The sequence below is a fragment of the Epinephelus lanceolatus genome, chromosome 3, assembly GCF_041903045.1.
Source record: "Epinephelus lanceolatus isolate andai-2023 chromosome 3, ASM4190304v1, whole genome shotgun sequence".
In the NCBI taxonomy this organism is placed as follows: Eukaryota; Metazoa; Chordata; class Actinopteri; order Perciformes; family Serranidae; genus Epinephelus; species Epinephelus lanceolatus.
Genome location: NC_135736.1, coordinates 44,443,286 through 44,464,878, shown reverse-complemented (window position 1 = coordinate 44,464,878; position 21,593 = coordinate 44,443,286). Strand labels below are relative to the sequence as shown.

Sequence of the window (21,593 nt, the reverse complement as noted above, 5' to 3'; positions counted from 1 at the left end):
TGTGGATGTCCAGTGCATGTCTGCCTTGGTGACTGCATGAACCTGAACACAACCTGAGATGCAGCAGACTGCATCACTTAGAATTAGGTTAATGATGTTCGGTCAGTCACTGGCAAAGAATGTGCTTAAATATGTTCTGTGAATCTTAGAGCTCATAGCTCCTGTCAAAGTCTGTTCAGATTGAATGCAAAACAACTTTTAGAGGTGGCGCCATTACCTGGAAAGCTAATGGAGATACACAAGAGACTCAAACTGATGCGGTTTTTGCTTGAGGTGGCATGAACGGAGATCAAAATGTGCAAGTTGAAATTGTTCTGGTGTTATCTACAATCTTTCTTACTGTCAACAAGTTCCATGAAAAGACCAAAACAAACTATAACAAATGTGTATTTCTCAGTTTGTTCTGATATTCCTACGCTGTCTTTGGCACATTAGTTTCTGCTTAAGAGGTAAATCTTTCGCAATGTGTTACATATATAATTTCATATATTGTTGTTTTTTTTTTCTTTAATTACAGCTAGTGAATTCTTAAAAACAACTGGGCATTGTTGTTTTAAACAAACTTGACTCAAACAGGAGTAAACAGTGGATTTGTTGGGAGCTAGTTTCAGCCCCAAATTAAAACACCTTCAGTGCTCAAGGGAACTTCTAAGGCAGCAGTACGGTGTACACGGGATCATGCATGTTGGTCCATCCTAGAAGAGAGACCCCTCCCGAGGATTCATTCATTATTTCCTCCCTCCCTTAAAAGTTTTATGGGGAGATTTTCAGGGTCTTAGGACACATGTTTTGGTACGCTGTATAGGTTGTAACACCCTCTGACAGATATTTATGATTTATAATATTGTGCTATATAAATAAGATCGCCTTGACATGACTCGAATTAAACTAGGGATGCATTTATTGTGAAATTCTGGACTGAGATCGCTACTGATAGACAATAGCGATGCCGATACCGATACCGATGCCGATACCGATGCAGGTACCGATACCAATGTTTTTCTTGCTGTTGCTTTTGTGTTTTTTCTGTTATTTATTCCCCCTTATGTGCCAGGGAAACAAAGAAACCTTCACTATAAAAAATAACTGAACTGTTTTGAAGTTATTCGGCCCTTTATTACACTGTCTTACACTGCCTGAAACAGCCTTTAACATAGATTCCTTTCACGTGAAAAACGTTTTTGCTTCAAAGGCCTTTTTACTATATAATACAGTCAGGTCCATAATTATTTGGACAATGATACAGTTGTCATCATTTTGGCTCTGTACACCACCACAATGGGTTTTAAATGAAACAATGAATACCTGCTTAAAGTACAGACTCTCAGCTTTCATTTAAGGCTTTTTTCAAAAATGTAGTATGAACCGTGTAGGAATGACAACCATTTCTTCACACAGTCCCCCAACTTTAAGGGCTCATAAGTATTTGGACAAACTAACATAATCATCAATTAAACAGTCAGTTTTAATACTTGGTTGCAAATCCTTTACAGTCAATGACTGCCTGAAGTGTTGGACACATAGGCATCATCAGATGCTGGGTTTCTTCCCTGGTGATGCTCTGCCAGCCCTTTACTGCAGCCGTCTGCACTTCCTGCTTGTGTTTTGGGTGTTTTGCCCTCAGTTTTGGCTTCAGCAAGAGAAACGCATGCTCAGTTGGATTCAGGTCAGATGATATGACTTGGCCATTGCAGAACATTCCACTTCTTTGCCTTAAAAATGACTTTGGTTGCTTTTGCAGTATGCTTCAGGTCATTGTCCATCTGCACTGTGAAGCATCGTCCAATGAGTTTTGAAGCATTTGGTTGAATCTGAGCAGATAATGGTGCCCCAAACACTTCAGCTTTCATCCTGCTGCTCTTGTAAGCAAGACAAGACTTCACTAGAATAAATACAGAGGGTTTATCACAAGATGTAAACCATTGGTTAGCCTTAAAAATGGAAGGCCAGATTAGAGTTTGTCAAAAACCATCTAAAAAGCCTGTACAGTTGTGGAACAGCATATTATGGACAGATAAAACAAAGACCAACTACCAGAATGATGGGAAGACAAGAGAAGGAAGAAGGGAAGGAACTGCTCATGATCCAAAGCACACCACCTCATCAGTGAAGCATGGTGGAGGTACTGTTATGTCATGGCCATGTATGGCTGCCAGTGGAACTGGTTCTCTTGTATTTATTGATGATGTGACTGCTGACAAGAGCAGCAGGATGAAAGCTGAAGTGTTGGGGCTACATTATCTGCTCAGATTCAACCAAATGCTTCAAAACTCATTGGACGATGCTTCACAGTGCAGTTGGACAATGACCTGAAGCATACTGCAAAAGCAACCAAAGTCATTTTTAAGGCAAAGAAGTGGAATGTTCTGCAACGGCCAAGTCATATCATCTGACCTGAATCCAACTGAGCATGCGTTTCTCTTGCTGAAGCCAAAACTGAGGGCAAAACACCCAAAACACAAGCAGGAAGTGCAGACGGCTGCAGTAAAGGGCTGGCAGAGCATCACCAGGGAAGAAACCCAGCATCTGGTGATGTCTATGTGTCCAACACTTCAGGCAGTCATTGACTGTAAAGGATTTGCAACCAAGTATTAAAACTGACTGTTTAATTGATGATTATGTTAATTTGTCCAAATACTTATGAGCCCTTAAAGTCGGGGGACTGTGTGAAGAAATGGTTGTAATTCCTACACGGTTCATACTACATTTTTGAAAAAAGCCTTAAATGAAAGCTGAGAGTCTGCACTTTAAGCAGGTATTCATTGTTTCATTAAAAACCCATTGTGGTGGTGTACAGAGCCAAAATGATGACAACTGTATCATTGTCCAAATAATTATGGACCTGACTGCATCTATTTTAACAACACATTGCTCCTTCAAACAACTGTATCTATTCATCTTTCTAGTTAAACCTACACTTCCCCACTACATTGAACACATCGTGAGAACGTTACAATTTATCATCACCCAATACTCACTTTTACTGAATACAGCTTGAAAGCATCAAAATGTAACTCAGTTCAAACTCTGCCAGCAGTTACTTCCTGCGACTGGCTGCCAACAGCTAAAATTAACTAGATGCCATGGATTTGTTATTCACAGTGCAGCATTATCAGGGGAACAATATGGTCCCTTGATGCGTCGATAGTGAGTTTGCTGCATCCTTTTTTCCCCAAAGGCATCCTGGGAAAAGATCTCTGTTCATCATAAACATGTTTTCTTTGTCCACGGGATGACAGGACGCCCTTAGTTTCATGCCCTGCGCAAAATGAAAAAAATTGTCCACTCCCATTGGTGAATGTCATCTTATTTGGCACCAAGCAGACGGCAGTCAACAAGGTGAATATGTGCTGATACCAATGTGCGGCCAATAAATCTGTGCATCCCTAAAATAAACTATAGTGAGTATGTTCATTGTATAAAAAAATATGTTATCTAGTGCAACAGTAGGTTAGTTTGATCAATGTGTTTTTGGCTTTGGTCTTTCTATGGGATTTTTTTTTTTTTTTTGACAGTAAGAAAAATATATAGAAAATTGCGATCTTATATTTTACCTTGAGCAAAAGGAATCTCAAAGTTGGTTGTGTTCTCCACTTAAATGTACAGAGACCAGAAGAAAAAGGTAAGAAACTGTTGGACCTGGGGTTCCTGGTAAAACTTTGAGATCAGCCTCAGTTCAAGCTGGAATCAGTGCGTATGCGTCCAGCTAGGGACGGCTATGGATGCAACACCACCTCTGCCACTTCTGGCAAAGTTAGTTAAAAAAAAATTCTAAAGCTTTACCTTCTCACATTTCAGGTCAGTTTCTTCTTCTGCCTGTTATCCCACAATGCCTTGAAAAGCATTCGACTTACATGTCACATAAAAAGAATAGAAGAAGACATCTCACACCGCACCACAGCCAGCGGTGTTAATGACTTCACTTCGCACTCAGTCTGAACACATGACTCCTCTGTTTTTAGTAACATGTATAAGTTATAGTCCTGTTCTCAATGTCACTGTCACTATGCATTCACACTGCCGGCAACTTGAAACCTCAGCCAGTGGTAACAACTTGCTTTCTTGATAATCAGAAAAACTGTTTTTCACCTATAACTTTGTCCAACGAGATCATTTACAGCCTCTCGTTCTAAATGAAGAAAAGCAAACTTGTGCTGGCTGTTGGACAGTATTAAAACAAAAAAGTTGCTCGTAACCTGAATGCAGAGTGAGCAGAGTTCAAGGAAACCGACAGCAGTGAAAGTAAATGAAGCAGGAAGCAGGATGAGGAAGGTGCACATACAGGTTTTTTTTTAAGAAGAAGCTTTCAGAAGACAGGTGGTATGAATTGAAAGTGATATTCTACTTTGAGTAAACATTTCACACCTGCGTCAAAGTTCAAGAGCGATGAACTTCCACTCTGACTGTATCAGATCTACCAATAGCACCACAACTAATAACTCTGAACAAGAAGAAATGGAAAATTGGAATGATTATCTATACATATATGTAAATATTTATTTATATAAAGGTCTAGTGTGTAGGCTTTAGGGGAGTATATGGGCAGAAATTGAACATGATATAATAAGCATGTTTTCTATAGTGTGAAATCACCTAAAAATAAGATTTTTTTTTTTTTTGGTCACCTTAGAATGAGCCCTTTATATCGACATAGGGAGCGGGTCCTTGTCTACGGAGACCGCCATGTTGCTCCGCCATGTTTCTACAGTAGCCCAAAACAGACAAACTAAACACTGACTCTAAATCGAGCCATTTGCATTTTCAAATTTCCGTGTCAGCCACTGTCGTTAGCAGCCCCTCCATGACTAGCAGTGTCTGAAAAACACAGATTTTTTAAAGTGAAACTGCTTTAGTAGGGTTAGGGTTAATTGTACACGTGCTGTGTCTTTAACCCCCAAGGTCAGGCCAGAGTGCAACTCTTGTGCTTATTCCATGCCAACTTTTAAGGGCCCCAGAGGCAGGCTGCATCTGAGGTCGCTAAGCAACGTTAACAAGCACCGTATCATAATCTACTTACCTGAAATCCTGAGTGCAGAGCTGAACTTCTTCCAGGCGTGGTTTTTTAATTGTGTAGGCCTAGAATTCTGTCCATGTGACAGATGTGAAACTCTAGATAGCCTTGCACTAAAATGATTCACTTCTTCTCCATATTTATCACAGATTGATATTTATGGAAGATGGGAAAAATATCTGTCGGCTGTGATTGGTCGTTCCTCAGCACATGCGGCTGCAGTGATCCAAAAGTTGAACTCTGCTTATCTCAGGGTTCAGCCGTCGTGCCCTGAAAAATAGTCACTCAGAGACGCATTCATGTCACTCAGGCTTCTGTCCGGCATCGCTCTGTCGTTTGCGTGCGCATGTTGCTTGTCTACATCGAAAACAGCAGACTTGAGGGCGCAAAAATCACGACGTGTGTAAGGTGTATTCAATGATTATGCCAGTTTAAATCACTGGGTGTGTTTGTTTTCAACTCTCAATAAAAACCTCCTGAAAGTCTGGGTCTTGAGGTATCATGGAAAAATTCAAGCACACATTAGCAGTCTCCGACATGCCAAACAGTGTCGGAGAAACACTAATTTGTAACGTGAGACTGCCTTATTCTGTGTTTTTACTGGTTAAAATCACTGGGTCAGTTGGTTTCGGAGAGGAGGAGACCTCTGTGGATAATTCGGCTTCCTTTAAAAACCTCTTGAACAAAGAACACTGAAGGAATTCTAATCTGGAGAAGTTGCAGCTGGTAGCAATCTGCAATCCTCACCACTAGAAGCCACTAAGTCTCCCTAAAACGTACACACTGGACCTTTTAATTATCTGAATGCAATTTTTGACATAAAGTAAAATTACGAATTCAAAGCAACACCAGCCACGAACTCCATACAAACACAGCAAAAAGTGTAGCTTTTCAATCAAAGTTAAATATCACATTGGCAGAAAAAGCCAAGCAGCAACTGCACAAAACAAGTTGAATATCGCTCCACCGCTGCACCCTCCACAGCATGACTCCCTGCCAAAATAAGGATGCCTCCTCCCCTCCTTCACTGGTCCCCTTCCCTTCCTCTCTCTCCTCCCCTCCTTTCAGCCCTCTCACTTTTATTAATCGCCCTTTCCGTTCCCTTTTAGGATGCTCTCCCATCAGTGTCCCCCTCATCTTTGCCTCTTCTCTCCACCCTTCGTCTCTGTCCACCATCTCTCCCCCTCTGTCTCCGCGCTCCCACCATCTGCTCCAGGGCTGAGCTACAGTACAGTTTTGCATAACGGGGCAAAGTCTTCAAACACACCTTTGAAATCTCACTTTGACGCATGACATTGTTTCAAAGCAGATACATCACAGAACCATTGTACAGAGAGGAGATTTAGCATGGTCAGAGTGCAATGGCTTCATATTTCTAGAGGTATCAGACACAACACTTGCGCTTCTGGCTCCCTTCATCCTCCAAATAAATGCTGAATGAACCACTGACTCAGAACTGCATGCCGTCACAGTAGTCTGTGAGAATGCCTTTTGTTTCTATTGACGGTGTGCGTGTATGGGACAATACACACAAATCCTGGTTTCTTGAATCTCCACTCACGATGGCTGTCCTGAGTGTATGTGCTCTAATGTCAAGAAAACCTGGAACCGGCCACTTGTAAAGATCTAACGCCTTTTTCCCCCCCAGTGCAGATGTGCATGCAAAGAGCTTTGATAAAATCCCACTAGATGATTGCAAATCTAATGAGGGCAATTTGTGCTGTAGGCCTGGTCTAATTGATCATTATGGTGTGATAAGATAAGGATCGGTGTAAATGGATGCAGCAATCGAGTTTCCTCTTCCAACCGTGAAGGTAATTCTTCATAGAGCTGGTAGCACAGCAGGCCACAGCAGAAGACAGCCAGGAGGCAAGGAGGGTTTGCACATCCAGAGTCTCAGCCAGGGGCCAGATTCACCCAAGTACTCTTATCATAGATCTCTAGTGTTGGGGTCATACTCAAAAAGTAGTGTAGTGCTTGACTTAATTACTCCATGTAGAAAGTACTTCATTACAAGAGTCATTGCATTAGTTTTGCGTAACGTCGCTTGAGATGCCCTGTCACATGATTGCCATCTCAAGGGATGGTTTGGATTTTTTGAAGTAGAGTTGTATGTGGTACTCACCCATCGTCATTGTATTACAGTAGATGTCTGTCGGCATGGCCCCAGTTTGGAGAAGCAGGCTTGAGTCTGACATGGAATCTAAGCAATGTACTGCAGTGGAGGGATGTGTCAAAAAGAAATATATTTTAGCCACCTAAAAAAATAAGTATTAGTTTAAGAGTACACTATATTGAGAATATTTTTACCACTTTATCTTTTCGTCAGACTGCTCCAACAGGGAAGTCTCCATTGACAAAACAGTCATTTTGGCTCACTGAACACGAGAGCAGCTGGTCTACCTGTTAGTCTACCGCTATCTCGATCAGTTAGAAGGGCAGCTGTGGCTCAGAGGTAGAGCGGGTCGTCCACCAATTGGAATATCAGCGGCCGATCCCCGGCTCCTCCAGTCTGCATGTCGAAGTATCTGTGAGCAAGATACTGAACCCCAAATCGCTCCCGATGGCTGTTCCATGGGTGTGTGTGTGTGTTAAAACTGAGTAGCAGGTTGCACCTTGTATGGCAGCCTCGGCCACCAGTGTATGAATGTGTGTGCGAATGGGTGAATGTGACTCGTAGTGTAAAAAGCGCTTTGAGTGGTGGGATGACTTGAAAGGCGCTATACAATTGCAGGTCCATTTACCATGCTCAAGGATATTTTGACATGCAGACTGGAGGATCGAACCGCTGATCATTTGATTGGTGGGCGATCGCCCTACCTCTGCACGACAGCCACCCCTCTAACTGATCGAGATAGCAGTAGACCAGCTGCTCTTGCGTTCAGCGAGCAAAAATGACTGTTAGTTTGTGTTATCAAGTGACTTTGGTGAATCTGAACTAATTGTTTTAAGCGCCAAAGTCACACAATAACACAAACAAAATACGTAATCAAGGCAGCAGTAGATCAGCAGCTCCTGTGTTCAATGATGTTCAATCATTGTTTTTCCCAGTGGAGTCTGGCTTTGAAGAGAGCGATATAATTGCTTCAGTTCGCAGTCGAAAATGCTGTCTGGCGGTTAGGTAAAGCAGTGAGAGTATTTGAATTACAGCCTACATTTAAAATGATATTGTTTTGGTGGCTAAAATAAGTTTTTTATTGCATACTCCAGCCTGCTTCTCCACACTGGGGGTGTGCCAGCTGACATCTATATGTAATATAATGACTATGGATAAGAACCTCATACAACCTCACTTCCAAAGATTCAAACTGTCACTTTAATAATAATTTACCATTAAACTTCAGATACGCCCACATATCAGCACAAAACAAAGCTCTATAACTGGCTCAAAGAGGTTGGCAATTTTAACACCACCTAGTATAAATACTAATTGCCCAAAAATGATATATCACTAAATAAAATAATATAAGAGACTTGCCTTCCTAACACCATTAGATGACGTGTTTATCATTAAAGCAGCGGTTCTATCACCTAAGGAAAATTCTGTCAAATCGTCAGTCAGTCAGCACGGACTGATCAGGCTGAAAAGACTCTCCATAGAGTGTGCCAGGGCTGACGTCAAAACCCGGAAGTTTAGCATCGCGCTGGTTCCCGGAAGAGAAAGTGAATGTGATTTTTGCATTGCGTTTTGGATTATGTCAGAAAATAAGCTCTGTGGCTAACACAAGTTTATGATACTTACTTACTTTCAGCGAGATAATCTTCACATATGAACACCTTTCATACCGCATTTGAAGCTTAAATGCGATCTCCAGAAGTAAAAAGCTAACGTTAGGCTTTAATGGACTACATGACTACTCCACAGTTGCATGACTCTTGACGTCACCGCCACTAAGCTTTCAACTGATTTCGGCCGCTTTATTTTAAAAACATTGTATAATGGGGAAATCGGACTGTTTAAGCTAAATAAGAAGCTGTAATGGCGGACTGCCAGCACTCTCGCCTGTTCGGGGGTGATGACGTTTAATGTCCCCGACAGGGTTTGTAGTCGTATTGAGCAACTTGTTAGCAACTGCCTTTTTTACGACACGTAAAAGCTTCAAAATTCACAAGTATTTACTGACGTGTTTTATGTCGTAGAGCAAAACCTGAAACTCGCTTAAGCTTTTGTTAACCACAGACCTTATTTGAGGCATTTTACCAAAATCCCATTCAAAAAACGTATTGACTTTTAGACGAGAGAACCGGAAGTGCTAAAAGCGCTAACGGAGTTCTGGGTTTACTGGCACACTCTATTGGCACACTAGACAGCGTCGCTGATGCAAGTAACAATATAATTTTTTAATTAGTCACATTAGAAAATGCACGTGAATGACCATGGCCTACTAAGTCAAAAGTTGTGCTGAATGTGGGCGGTACCTGACGTGACAGACGCAGAAAGCTAAATTGCTAGCTACTGTTAGCTAGCTTGCTGTTAGATACAGGGAAATATGATGTTATTAGTACATTTTCCTTTTTCTTACGTATCATGAAGCCTTATAAAATCCACCAAAACTAAGACAAACCATTAAACTATAGACTCATAAAATTAGAATGCAAGATACAGAAAATACACAGCAATACAACTTCACATAAAATATCCGTACTTTCTATAATTATATTGAGATTTTCTTTTAAATCAATGCTTTGTTCAACTAAGAAATGGTGTAGTATATGCTATAATACACTATCTTATCTCAAATTTAGGAGACAGGTATGTAGACATCCCATCCAGTTGTCATGGAGACAAGAGATGGGTGTGGGAGGGGGAGGTAGAGTGAGACAGAGTTATGTGTGCATACAGTATGGGTGTTAGCAGGAGGGGGTTTCTCAGCAAATATGGCCATCTTGCTGTCCTTCCTTCTTTGTCTGTCTCTCATATGGATGTATTTTTCCCTGTTTCTACCAAACCCCCTCTCTCTTGTCTTGTGTCTGTCTTTGTCGGTCTTTCTCTATCAATGTATGTCTCTGTGTGTGTGTCTGTCTGTCTTTCTATGTGTTATCCCCTCTGCCTCCTCCTCCTCTTCTTCTTCTGTCTCTGTCCCTGTCTTTCTTTCTGTCACTGTCACTGACTCTTGCTGTCTCCACCTTCGGTGAAACTCGACAGGAGCAGCACCCGGTAAAGTTCTTCCTCTGTCCTCATCCTCCTCCTCCTCCGCTCTGTCCCCTGCTCTCCACCACCCGATCAAATTGGCTTCTCTCTCTTTCTTTCTTTGTTCTTCTGGTCGTTCGTGCTCATTCTCGCCGTATCGTAGCCTGTCTTATTCTTCACCACCTTAACCACATGCCACAGGAAGTCATTCAAACACCGCTATGGTCTCGTCGATGGGTTTGATTTAAATGGTTTGATTTGATGTCCACAGGTTTTTTTAGAAATTATTCCACTTCTGCAGATGGTTAATAATGCACACATTAAAGAAGCAATACTCCACCCACAGTCTATCTTTTGGTTATCAAACTGTAACACTATCAGGGTTTAAAAGATGGCTGTAAGAACGTTGTAGTTTTGGCCTGTCATACATGTTAGGGGCAGTGGTCAGCTTCAATTCGTGCCTACCTGTTGCTCTTCTGTTGGTCAGGAAAACTGGTTGTCTGGAGTCTTAAGTCTCATTCTGACCAAAAATAGTTCTGCTTGTTAAAAAAAAAATGCAAAGGGTTGCATCAGTGTGGGTGTGTTTCCACATGAGAAGATGAACTACAGTCCAGGAAGTAAAGTAGTCAAGTAATACGACTATGAGTCTGAAGGCTTATCAGATGCCAAAAAGACTGTTTATATTACTATTGCTTCACATCAGCCTGCCCAGGCTAATGTTACACCCACATCGCTGCAGATGGAGATTAACCTTTTGGCTAAATCAGGCATGGTGACGTTACTAAAATCAAGTAAATGCATTAATAAGGCAGGATTTTACAACTTTAGAAAGTTCTCACATCTGTGTTCATTTTATCCTCTGTCTTTAAAGTTGCGAGGGAAACTGTAAATTTACACCCGTCACATTGTAAAGTACAGTAATCTACTAAAATGTACACATATACTCATATGTGCATATTTGATTGGCCAACGCAGTGTGTTGCCTGAGGACTTTGCATTGTGTTAAGTTGAGCCAGGTTCAATTTTGTGTCACACCAAATTGAAAGAGGGGTCTGCCTTAAAGGAATAGTTCACCCCATGTCACGTTAAATTTGGGATGAAAAGGCTGTTTTCTTTGTATGCCTACGGTGAACGAAGAATCCAAGAACTGCGAAAATTCTTAATAAATTGAAGTCATAGGGGTCCACATTTAACAACAGCAAAACTATCTCAAAACATCAGTTTACAAACGCTCACACACAACTCATGCAATGCGATCCAAGTCTCATATATCCAGTCGTATGGTCGGTACTTCCCACACACATGCATTTTCGCTAAAACTTTACTATTTAAAGTTGAAGTGGAAGTGAAACTTTTCTGTGCTCTTTTCAAAGCCAGACTCCATTGACAAAAACATTAATTTTACCTCACTGAACACAGGAGCTGCTGGTCTACCACTGCCTCGATGGGTTGTTTGTTTGTGTTATTGTGTGACTTTGGTGTTTAAGACAGTTAGTTCAGACACACTGGAGTCACACAATTACACAAACAAACTAACTGATCAAGGCAGCAGTAGACCTGCAGCTCCTGTCTTAACCAAGGTAAAATTACTGTTTTTGTCAATGGAGTCTGGCTTTGAAAAGAGCATAGTTTAGTTTCACTTTGGGTTCAGTTCCCCATCCTACAGGACTCTCTGTCTGTCTCTGTTAGGGAAGTACTGAGCATACCACTGGATAAATGAGTCTTGGGCTTTAAATGGATGTTTGAATATAGTTTTGCTCTTGTTAAACATGGACCGCTGTGACTTCAATTCATCATGAATTCCTTCTGATTTTGGATTCTCCCTTCACCATGACGGCATGTGAGAATTTTATTCATTTTTTTCATGATTTCAAGGTAACACAGGGTGAGTAATTGATACACAAATGGAGAGAATTTAGGGACATGCTACATCATATACTTTTGGGACATACTCATATAGATGATCAGTAGAAAAGGTTATGAGGCAGCGTGCTGCAGGAGCAGTTTGACGTTTCTGTAGACTTTTTTCCACCATAAAGCCTCCACTGTTGGCATTCATTGTAGACATGATTCCAAGCGTTCAACAGCTGCTTCGCTCTGTGAAGGAAGAGAGTATAGAAATCTTTTACAGCCACCTTTCAGACCTACAGGTGTTGAGTGCTTGATGTGCAAAACATAGATTTTGTTTGTGGAGTATCACCTTAATTTTCTATTGAAGAAACACTGTAATTTTGGCAAACACACCATACAGTACTACACATACAGCAGTTGTGAGACTTAACAGAGCTGTTGCCCTTATCATTATGCTAGTGTGTGTGTGTGTGTGTGTGTGTGTGTGTGTGTGTCAGGATGTTTTCAATTTCTAACACCTATGGCCTTACTGGGCTTTACTCTAATACTCTCAAGCTGCTCTGATAGAGAGACCTCAGTCCTACTCAACTTTAAAGGAGGAAGGCCTATTGATTATCGATTGAGTCTCACTCTCTCGCACACGCACACACACACACAAACCCCCACATGCATACACATAGAACTTCCAAGGCTCAGACTCAATCAATCAGCCTTGAATTGAATTGTCTTACGTTTTCTGCCACGGGAACTGAGTTCATAGTTAAAGAGCGAGCCTTGATGGACGACCTCTCCTCTGCTCAGGCTTGGCAGGCATCCAGGCGCCTCCTGCCTTGTTTTTTTGAAAATGGCCCATCCACTTACAGTAAAGATCAACTTGGCTATTTACTCTCTTGACACCACAATTTTTCCTCAGTGATATTGGTTTATGGGTGCACAAATCATGAGCAGAATGCTCAGTTATGGGGTTCACAAGCGAATTAAAACACACGAATGAAGGAGTTTGTCTTTCGGCCCTAAACAGTTTCCTCCGGTCGCTCTCATGGCTCGTTTGACGCCATTGGTGCAACATGTTTGTTTGTGTTATGACATGTGATGGCGTGTTCCGCAAGCGGCATCACATGTCCCGAGAGTCTCACATAGCCTCCCTGTCCTGCACTTGTGTCCCTCGATTCAGGTTGCAGTCCTGACCCGAAGAAGAATGCTAAATCTTTTTTCTGAAATCTGGATTCAAATGGAAGGAGGCTATGTGAAACATACCAGAATCAGTCCATTTAGTGTTGCCAAATTCAGGATTATATCAACATAATCCTAGCCATGTAGTACTTAACGTTTCATGTTTTCACATCTAAAACTCCCATTACTTCCGAAGAACCGAACAGCGTGTTTCACTGAAAAAGAAAGAAAGAGGTTTGGCTGGGCACTCTGCCGGGAGATGCCTGTCGATATGGAATGAGTGAATGTCTATTGTATTGACAACTATAACAAACAATGATGATACTGCTTCTTGATGTCCATGAAACCAAACGGTCAGGCAACTGATCGCTTCCCCTCCCACGGGTTTCATGTTTGACGTGCACTTAAAAGTTTCTTTTTTTCTGCAGAAGAAGAGACTGTAAGAGCTTTGATTGTCCACACTGATGCAGTGTACTTTTTTATACAAGACTACTGCAAGTGTTATATCATGTGTTGCTGTCACTTAGATTGTCACTATAGAGGTTATTGTTAAGATAAATATTTCATTATGTTAGAGGGTGCAGTAAGAGCCCTTTGATGATTGCTCCATCTCTTTATTCCTCTAGTCTGCTATGTAATTCTCATCTAACATTGTTGTTGTTCATTGGCTGAACTCTAGGGGGAGCAGCAAAGGCAAAGACATCAGTACAATCAAGTCCCTTCGTGTGCTGAGGGTGCTGCGTCCTTTGAAGACCATCAAACGACTCCCCAAGTTAAAGGTAGGGCGCAGCAGGCCTGTTGGTGCATCTCACTTCAGGGGCTACATACATGAAGTTTATTTCAAAGACTGCAGCAAAGACATCCTTCTTTTGCAAGAGGACACAACAGGTGTATCATTTGCAGTTGTCCGAGTATCATAATTCATTTTATTTCTTTGCAGATGCAGCCCCTGAAGTGGGACATGGCTTACAGCTTATCTATTGTGTGTGCAACAGTTTAATAATTATTGGAACAATGACGAATTCTCTCTTTTATGTCTAAACATATTTTTGTGCCGTTTGTCACTGGTTTTATTCCTCGTGACAACATTGCACCCACCAAAGTAATTCCTTAGATCCCAAAATGTGGCAACGTTGCTGAAACTGGATCCAACAGGTCAAAAAACTCAAACCATAAGACGGTCTAGAGATGTCGAAGGTTTTGACCAGTTACGCATGTCGGTCTATAGGTAAATTCTGCCTCTCTTTAGTACAACGCACCGCATGCCGACTGGGTCTGTAGGGACACAGACAGCATTAACATGTGGAAACATAGTGCTCACTGGCCACTTGTGCGATCTCCACCAGTTAGCTAGCCTTGACCGCTCTGCTACCGACTTTGGGGTGGCTAGGTAGTGGCGCTGTTCATTCAGCAATAACTGCTAGTAACGCTGTCCCAACCAAACAGCGTTGCTGTTGAAACATTGTTTTCATGCTTTGTCTCCCTCCAAGTTGCCCGGGGCGGTAACGGGCTCAATTTTGAGCTGCAAACGCCCTTAAACACTGTTGTTAGCACCCTTGGCAGTGTCTGCACAGCTAGCGGTGCTAAAATAGTTAACATTGCTAAAGGGGGGTTGCGGCTCAAAGTGAAGTAGCTTACTCACCATGGCTGGAGGGTGGCCACTATATCTTGCAGCAACATCGTCCCATCACAGAGACAGTGTTACCTGTGGTAATCGCAAATTAGCAGCACTGCTAGCTTACTTAGCTCCCATCTGACGTGGGTGGTGGGCACTGCCAAGCAATCAAAGCTAACCATGTTTCAGCATATTAAGGTGACTAGCCGACTGTATATCAGTAAAGCCAGCAGAAAATGAAATAAAATGCAAAACATTTACAACACAAAACGTTAAAATTTCAACACCTCTGAATGGATAGTGCTTTGAAAAGCAGCGCTAAAGCTCACTGAGTCAATGGAGCACAGAACTACGTAATATTTCTTTTTTTTCTCTCTCTCTTAAAAATAAACTGTTTACTTACCAGTGAATGGGTGATGGGGTATCAAAAGCAAAATTAACTGAAACTAACATCCCTAGTTTGACGCATTATAAACAGACCTCCCCATTAGCCAAATTCATTAAGAAGAGAGAAAACAAAGGCGAATGGTAGGCTTAAATTTTCACTCAAACTGTCGTTGTGTGTTGTAAAAATTTAGTGGTGTTTACAGACCAACTTCCTGGTTGATCTAAAGTGCAGTTTTCTTAAATCTTCAGCACAGAGAACACAGTTTCACTGTAGGTAGATTAAAAGAATTCCAGGTATCAGTAGTAGCTGAAGTAAACAAGGCAGGCCTTGACAAAGTGGGCAAAATGTAACTCGATGTCTCAAATGTATTATATTTGTATGTATTGTAACCATAAGGGTGGATTTGCCCTTAAAGGTCCAATGTGTAGAATTTAGGTGCGTCTACTGTTAGAAATGGAATATGATATTCATAACGATGTATTTATAATGACGATGTGTGTTTATAATCATCTGAAACTTATAATCGGTGTGTTTCCTTTACCTCAGAATGTGCCGTTTATATCTGCATACGGAGCAGGTCCTTCTCTACAGCATCCACCATTTTGTTCTACAGTAGCCCAGAATGGACAAAGCAAACACTGCCTCTAGATAGGACCATTTGCGTTTTTGCATTTTTGAGTCGGCCACCATAGTTCCTGTACATGCTTGGCACATGGAAGAAGATGCAGTTCGACAACCTTACCGCCACTAAATCCTTCACACTGGACCTGGGTGAAACAGTTTTATCAAATGTAATCATAGGCTGAGTCTATCGCCATTACTATCAGTTGTACAGTATTTTAAAAGATCATGAAGGGTTACATGAATGTCATCAGAGTACGACAGCACTGACCACTGACCTTTGCGTTCAGTATTTTGTGATATATGAGGTCAACGGCTACCCACTGCAGAGTCACACTGGTAAATCAGCCGACAAATACAACTTATATGTGTTTGTTAATGTCTCTTTCTCTTCCTTGCAGGCTGTGTTTGACTGTGTGGTCAACTCTCTGAAGAATGTGCTGAACATCTTGATTGTTTACATGCTATTCATGTTCATCTTCGCTGTGGTGGCCGTGCAGCTCTTCAAAGGCCGCTTCTTCTACTGCACGGATGAATCCAAAGAGTTTGAGCGTGACTGCAGGTTGGTTCGGAAACACAAGCTATGAATTGCACATAACTCGCAACCACTATCTGCCCTGTTTTAAGTTCCAATTCACAAAGGTATTGCAGAAATGATATTACAGTGCAAACATGCCCATAAAGTTTTGCAGCTGTTAGAGCGTTTTTTTCTGATTGCCATTATACATTTGGCAAAGTATAAATGTTGCCTCTGTGACAAGAACACACTTGGCAGAACAATGGCAGAGAGACAAACAAAACTGATATTTTCAGACTGAGCTACAGGTTCTGACTGGCAAGGTGCAGAGGCATTCCTCAAGACTTCAGGCAAGAATTTGAATGTGACGATGAGAAATTATATTTGGGATTTAATATCCCACTCTATAAGTGTGCTTTGGTTACTACCAACTCTCTGAAAATACCAATTTCACTGTAACTGTGTGTGACTGTTAGCACTGATCTTTGTAAACTGGTCTGTATTTGTAATGAGGCATAGAAATGGCCTGTATCAAATGTGTATATTACCTTATTTGAATCCATGCAAATAGCACAGGAGCACTGAAATGTTAATTGCTTGGCAGTGCAGTCAGGGGTGTATTTCACCTTTTGCAGCTGCTTTGAGAATTACATGGTACCTTTTTGTACTTTTTGTGCAGGTTTAGCTGTCGCAAAAACCTCAGTGCTGTTGTGAATTCACCCAACAGACTCTTTGGTTCAGAAAAATGTTCACAGAGGATCTTCGTCCAATTTTTAGTTAAAAAAAATTATAATACAGCAGGAGCAAGCAGCAGCAAGTGATTTTGTCACATAAATTTGAGTACAAAGACTATTTAACTATTTAAAAGTTTCACTCAGGAACGAAAGCATTTTTCATTTCATTATATTTATATTTTCAAACTATTTTCTGGTTTCTACCATCTGTACCAAGTACTTCTAATTTATTAAGAGAAAATGTTTCAACTCCAGACCATCATGTTCTACCATTAATTATGCATCGTTAGTACTTGTAACACAGACAGCACTGTCTTTCGGCACAGATTGGTACTCTCAGTGCCATGCTTTAAAATGACCACCAAAGCTGGTGCTCATGTAGTGCCACAGATACTTGTGAGAAAACACAGCAAAGCAACTTTTGTTATGAGAAAAATATAAATTGCTCAGTCTCTTGGTCATTTGTATTAGATATGCAGATGCTGCCACCTAGAGGAGTTTGCTGGAAGGTTCAATAAATTGTGTATTACAATGAGAAACAGTCACTGAACCCACCTTAACCCTAACGTCTCATCATGTCAGATATAAACAAAGACCGTATGGTAATCCTGGTGCTTTTCTGCATGCCTATTTAAAGCTGTTTTTACTGATTGATACTTGTATTGTGTTTTCATCATAAATCCTGTGTGTGTGTTCCTTCAGGGGCGAGTTCTTGGTGTATAATGGAGATGAGGTTAAAGCTCAGAAGCGGGAGTGGAAAAAGTACGATTTCCACTACGACAACGTGGCTTGGGCCCTGCTCACCCTGTTCACTGTCTCCACTGGAGAGGGGTGGCCACAGTGAGTGGGATGCACTCATCAACACACACACACACACACACACGCATCACTTAACTTGTTCATGATGCACTCTCCAACAGAGATCCTTCACACAACTTGTCATGTGGCTGCGGAAATGTGTGCAGGGTGTCTGCAGGTCCTTAAAAAGTCTTAGAATGTATTGAATTTTATAAATATTAGGCCATAAAGGTCCAGTGTGTAAAATTTAGGAGGATCCGCTTACCCGTGGCCGGGTCACAGGAGCAGCCACATGTTTCAGTATGTTTTCTTTAATGTACCTGAAAATAAGAATTGTTCTACTTTTGTAACCTAAGAATGAGCGGTTTATATCTACATAGGGAGCAGGTCCTTGCTCATTAAGATGGCCATGTTCACCACCATTTTTCTACAGTAGCCCACAATGGACAAACCAAACACTGGCTCTAGAGAGGGCCATATTAATGTAAAACTGCTTTGTTCAGTGTTTTTACTGGTTTTATTCACCTGGTCTGTTTGTTTTGAAGAGGAAGAGATCTCTGTGGAAAAACAGGAGGTAAAAACCTCCCAAACAATGAATCCTGGAGGAATTCTAGGGTGCCGTAGCATTGTTCAGACCTCTCATTGTTCCGACCTCTCATTAGTCCGACGCCCCGTTGTTCCGATATGTGATTATACTAGGTTATACTGTATTTGTGTACCATAGAGGATCAGCAAACGCAACAAAAGTAGGCTACTGGTCGAGATACAAGTGTCATAGAGAGGAGAGAATGAAACACCATAACCTCCTGTTATTAACTCTGGGGTCCGGGTTGTGTGGGGAGCTCTCCGCGGTGCTGAACAGCTCCCGGCGGGCATATTTCTGCCTTGATGGTGCGTCGCGACCGGCTCTGGGTCAGCTGGGAAAGGCTTGAGGCGAAGCAGGCTCACAGCTTATGTGTTTGCCACTTTCTTTTTCATTTTAACCCACACCATGATCTTTTCCTGACCCTAACCAAGTGGTTTTTGTGCCTAAACCCAACCAGACCTTAACCACAGGGCATCATGATGATTTCCGAACAACGGGACTTCGGAACAATGGGTTTAATATGGTCGGACCAATGGGCAGACCCGAATTCTAGTCGGGAGAAGTTTTAGTTGATCGCAATCTGCGACGCCTCTAATTCTCCCTAAATCTTACACGCTTTACCTTTAAAAGTGTCTTAAATTTGAATTAGGGAGGCCTTGCTATAAACATTTAATCTGATTTCATTTTTCTATCCTTTAATTTCTTTTTGTAAAAATGAGTCAAGCTTTTCTGTGTAAAAAAAAACATATTAAACAACCTTAAACTTAACCTAAAACTGAACTTGACACTTGCACTTACCTGTAACTAGATTACCCTAACTCACTACGACTTACTCTTTACTTACCCCCAGTCTTACAGTCTTAAACGTTGTTTAAATTGATCTCAGAAAGGTCTTAAAATGCATTTAATTTAAGTGTCTGACACCCGTAGACACCCTGATTATGTGTAACCACATATTCTATGAGTTTTGGCCTCTACATTTATTAATCATGGAGTAGAAGCGTAGCAGTAGTCTTGAAAAAGTAATTAGAAACAACTGCTGTAACCCAAAACGTCTAGCTGTTAATGTAATGTTGTGCAGCAAATTTAGAGACATTGTCAGTCATGATTACAGTTGAAATACTGAGAAATATCTCATCAAAGAGATTCATTTAAACTATAACCGTGAAGCCTGTGGATTAATGACATAATTACTGTTGTTACTTGTTTTGTAAATTCTATACATTTATACACCAATATGTACTTGATGCAGGCGAAAGCATCACATTTACATAAATCTGATTGGAATGTCATGTTATTTAATAGTCAAATAAAAAGTAGAAATGTTAATCAAAACACACACAAAATACCAATGCATAGATTTAAGCTGTTGTGACCACAAACTTCCCCAAACCCATAACTCATTTTTTATACTCTTCCTCTCGCAGGGTGTTAAAGCACTCAGTGGACTCCACCTATGAGAATCAGGGCCCTAGCCCGGGCTATAGGATGGAAATGTCCATCTTTTACGTGGTGTACTTCGTTGTCTTCCCCTTCTTCTTCGTAAACATCTTTGTGGCTCTCATCATCATCACCTTCCAGGAACAGGGGGATAAGATGATGGAGGACTACAGCTTAGAAAAGAATGAGGTGAGGAGCGATTCAGAGGTCTCTGAGTCAGATACAGTCTTTTTTTTTTTAAAGCTTCCTAAAGAGTAAAAAGTAATATAACTGTAACTCTTCCCTCCTTTCCTGTCCTCCTACAGAGAGCTTGTATAGATTTCGCCATCAACGCCAGGCCTCTGACTCGCCACATGCCGAAGAATAAACTGAGCTTCCAGTATCGCATGTGGCAGTTTGTGGTGTCTCCACCCTTCGAGTACAGCATCATGGCTCTGATTGCGCTCAACACCATCGTCCTTATGATGAAGGTACAAGCCTGTGGAGCATCTGTGCTCGGCACATGTTGTATACTGTAGCACAAAGTTATTTCAGAGTTGGTGTAATCACAGGAAAAGCATTTAACAACAACACTGCTGTGATGTAATACTCTCAGATATGGCTCCCAATTTTAATTTTGTAGTTCACTTTTATTAGCCACACTGTACACTAGAGCAAACCTCACGGTCGGGTGCTTGATCTCAGTCCATAGTCTCCAAGCATCTGGCGGTGAGGCGGAGGGACCGTGGGGTGGGGTAGCTAGCAAGCTAGCAGCAGTCTCTTTTAATGGCGCTGGCTAGCAGTAGGCTGGCAGCCAATTATCAGGCTCTGGCAGCTTTTTTGTTACGTGGAAGTGGGCGTGGTTTCATTTTGAGTGGGTTGGAAAAACAATAGACGCAGCTGGTGTGGCATTTAGCAGTAAATATTTCCTTCAGGAGTTGGTGGAGACCAAAACAGAGCTAAAATTACTGTTTTGCTAACTTGTTAGCTGTATCAACTTTACAAGGCCATAATGTGTCAAATGTGTGCAAGGTTTATCATATTATGACAAAAAAAGAATGCTGCTTTAAATTTCTATGTTTGAATTTACTTATAATGTCCTCATTCTTTTTCCTTTTTGTGTCTTCAGTTTGACGGTGCATCAAAAACGTACGATAAGGTACTGCAGAACCTCAACATTGTGTTTACCTCCTTCTTCTTCTTGGAGTCAGTCCTCAAGATCATCGCTTTCGGCCCTCTGGTAGGACTGAGAAAAGATCCCTTTACACGCAGCACCTACACATATACACACATTACTTATCTAGGTTAACCCGGTCTATATGCTTGAGTGTTTCATCCTATTATTCATTTATAAAGAGGGTTATTTTGGTAGACAGATCTAGAGCATGTTCTTCCTGTCCCTGAAAAACCCAGAACATACCGTGTCGCACAGCAGTCACGCTATCAGCCTCCTTACAGCCTGTCTCCACGGTAACAACACCACCACTGGCCAGGGTCGTGTCCCTTATCGCCCCCTGGCTGCAGTTCCGGAAAAGTGCGACTGGCTACCTTTGCCATCTCTCTGTCTTTTCATTGGGTTAAGGTCTCCCACTTTTCTCTCCACAGAATTTCTTCAGAGATGCCTGGAACATTTTTGATTTTGTCTCCGTGATTGGGAGCATCACTGACATATTAGTGACAGAACTAGGGGTAAGTGCTGTGGAGTGTTTGGACGAAATAATGGTTGCAGCTGAACATTATTGATTATCT

General features: G+C 41.5%; 1 protein-coding gene across 44 annotated transcripts in view; it reads left to right on the top strand.

Moving 5' to 3' along the window:
* Positions 1–21,593, top strand: part of cacna1ab (calcium channel, voltage-dependent, P/Q type, alpha 1A subunit, b) — a 201,562-nt gene that overhangs the window by 127,069 nt on the left and 52,900 nt on the right. For all 44 annotated transcript variants that reach the window (XM_033623514.2, XM_033623513.2, XM_078166409.1 and 41 more), the window contains exons 26-32: positions 13,846–13,945; positions 16,192–16,352; positions 17,744–17,881; positions 19,853–20,054; positions 20,171–20,335; positions 20,974–21,084; positions 21,450–21,533. In XM_033623514.2, the coding sequence (XP_033479405.2) occupies positions 13,846–13,945; positions 16,192–16,352; positions 17,744–17,881; positions 19,853–20,054; positions 20,171–20,335; positions 20,974–21,084; positions 21,450–21,533 (961 nt within the window). The remainder of the gene's footprint in view (positions 1–13,845; positions 13,946–16,191; positions 16,353–17,743; positions 17,882–19,852; positions 20,055–20,170; positions 20,336–20,973; positions 21,085–21,449; positions 21,534–21,593) is intronic.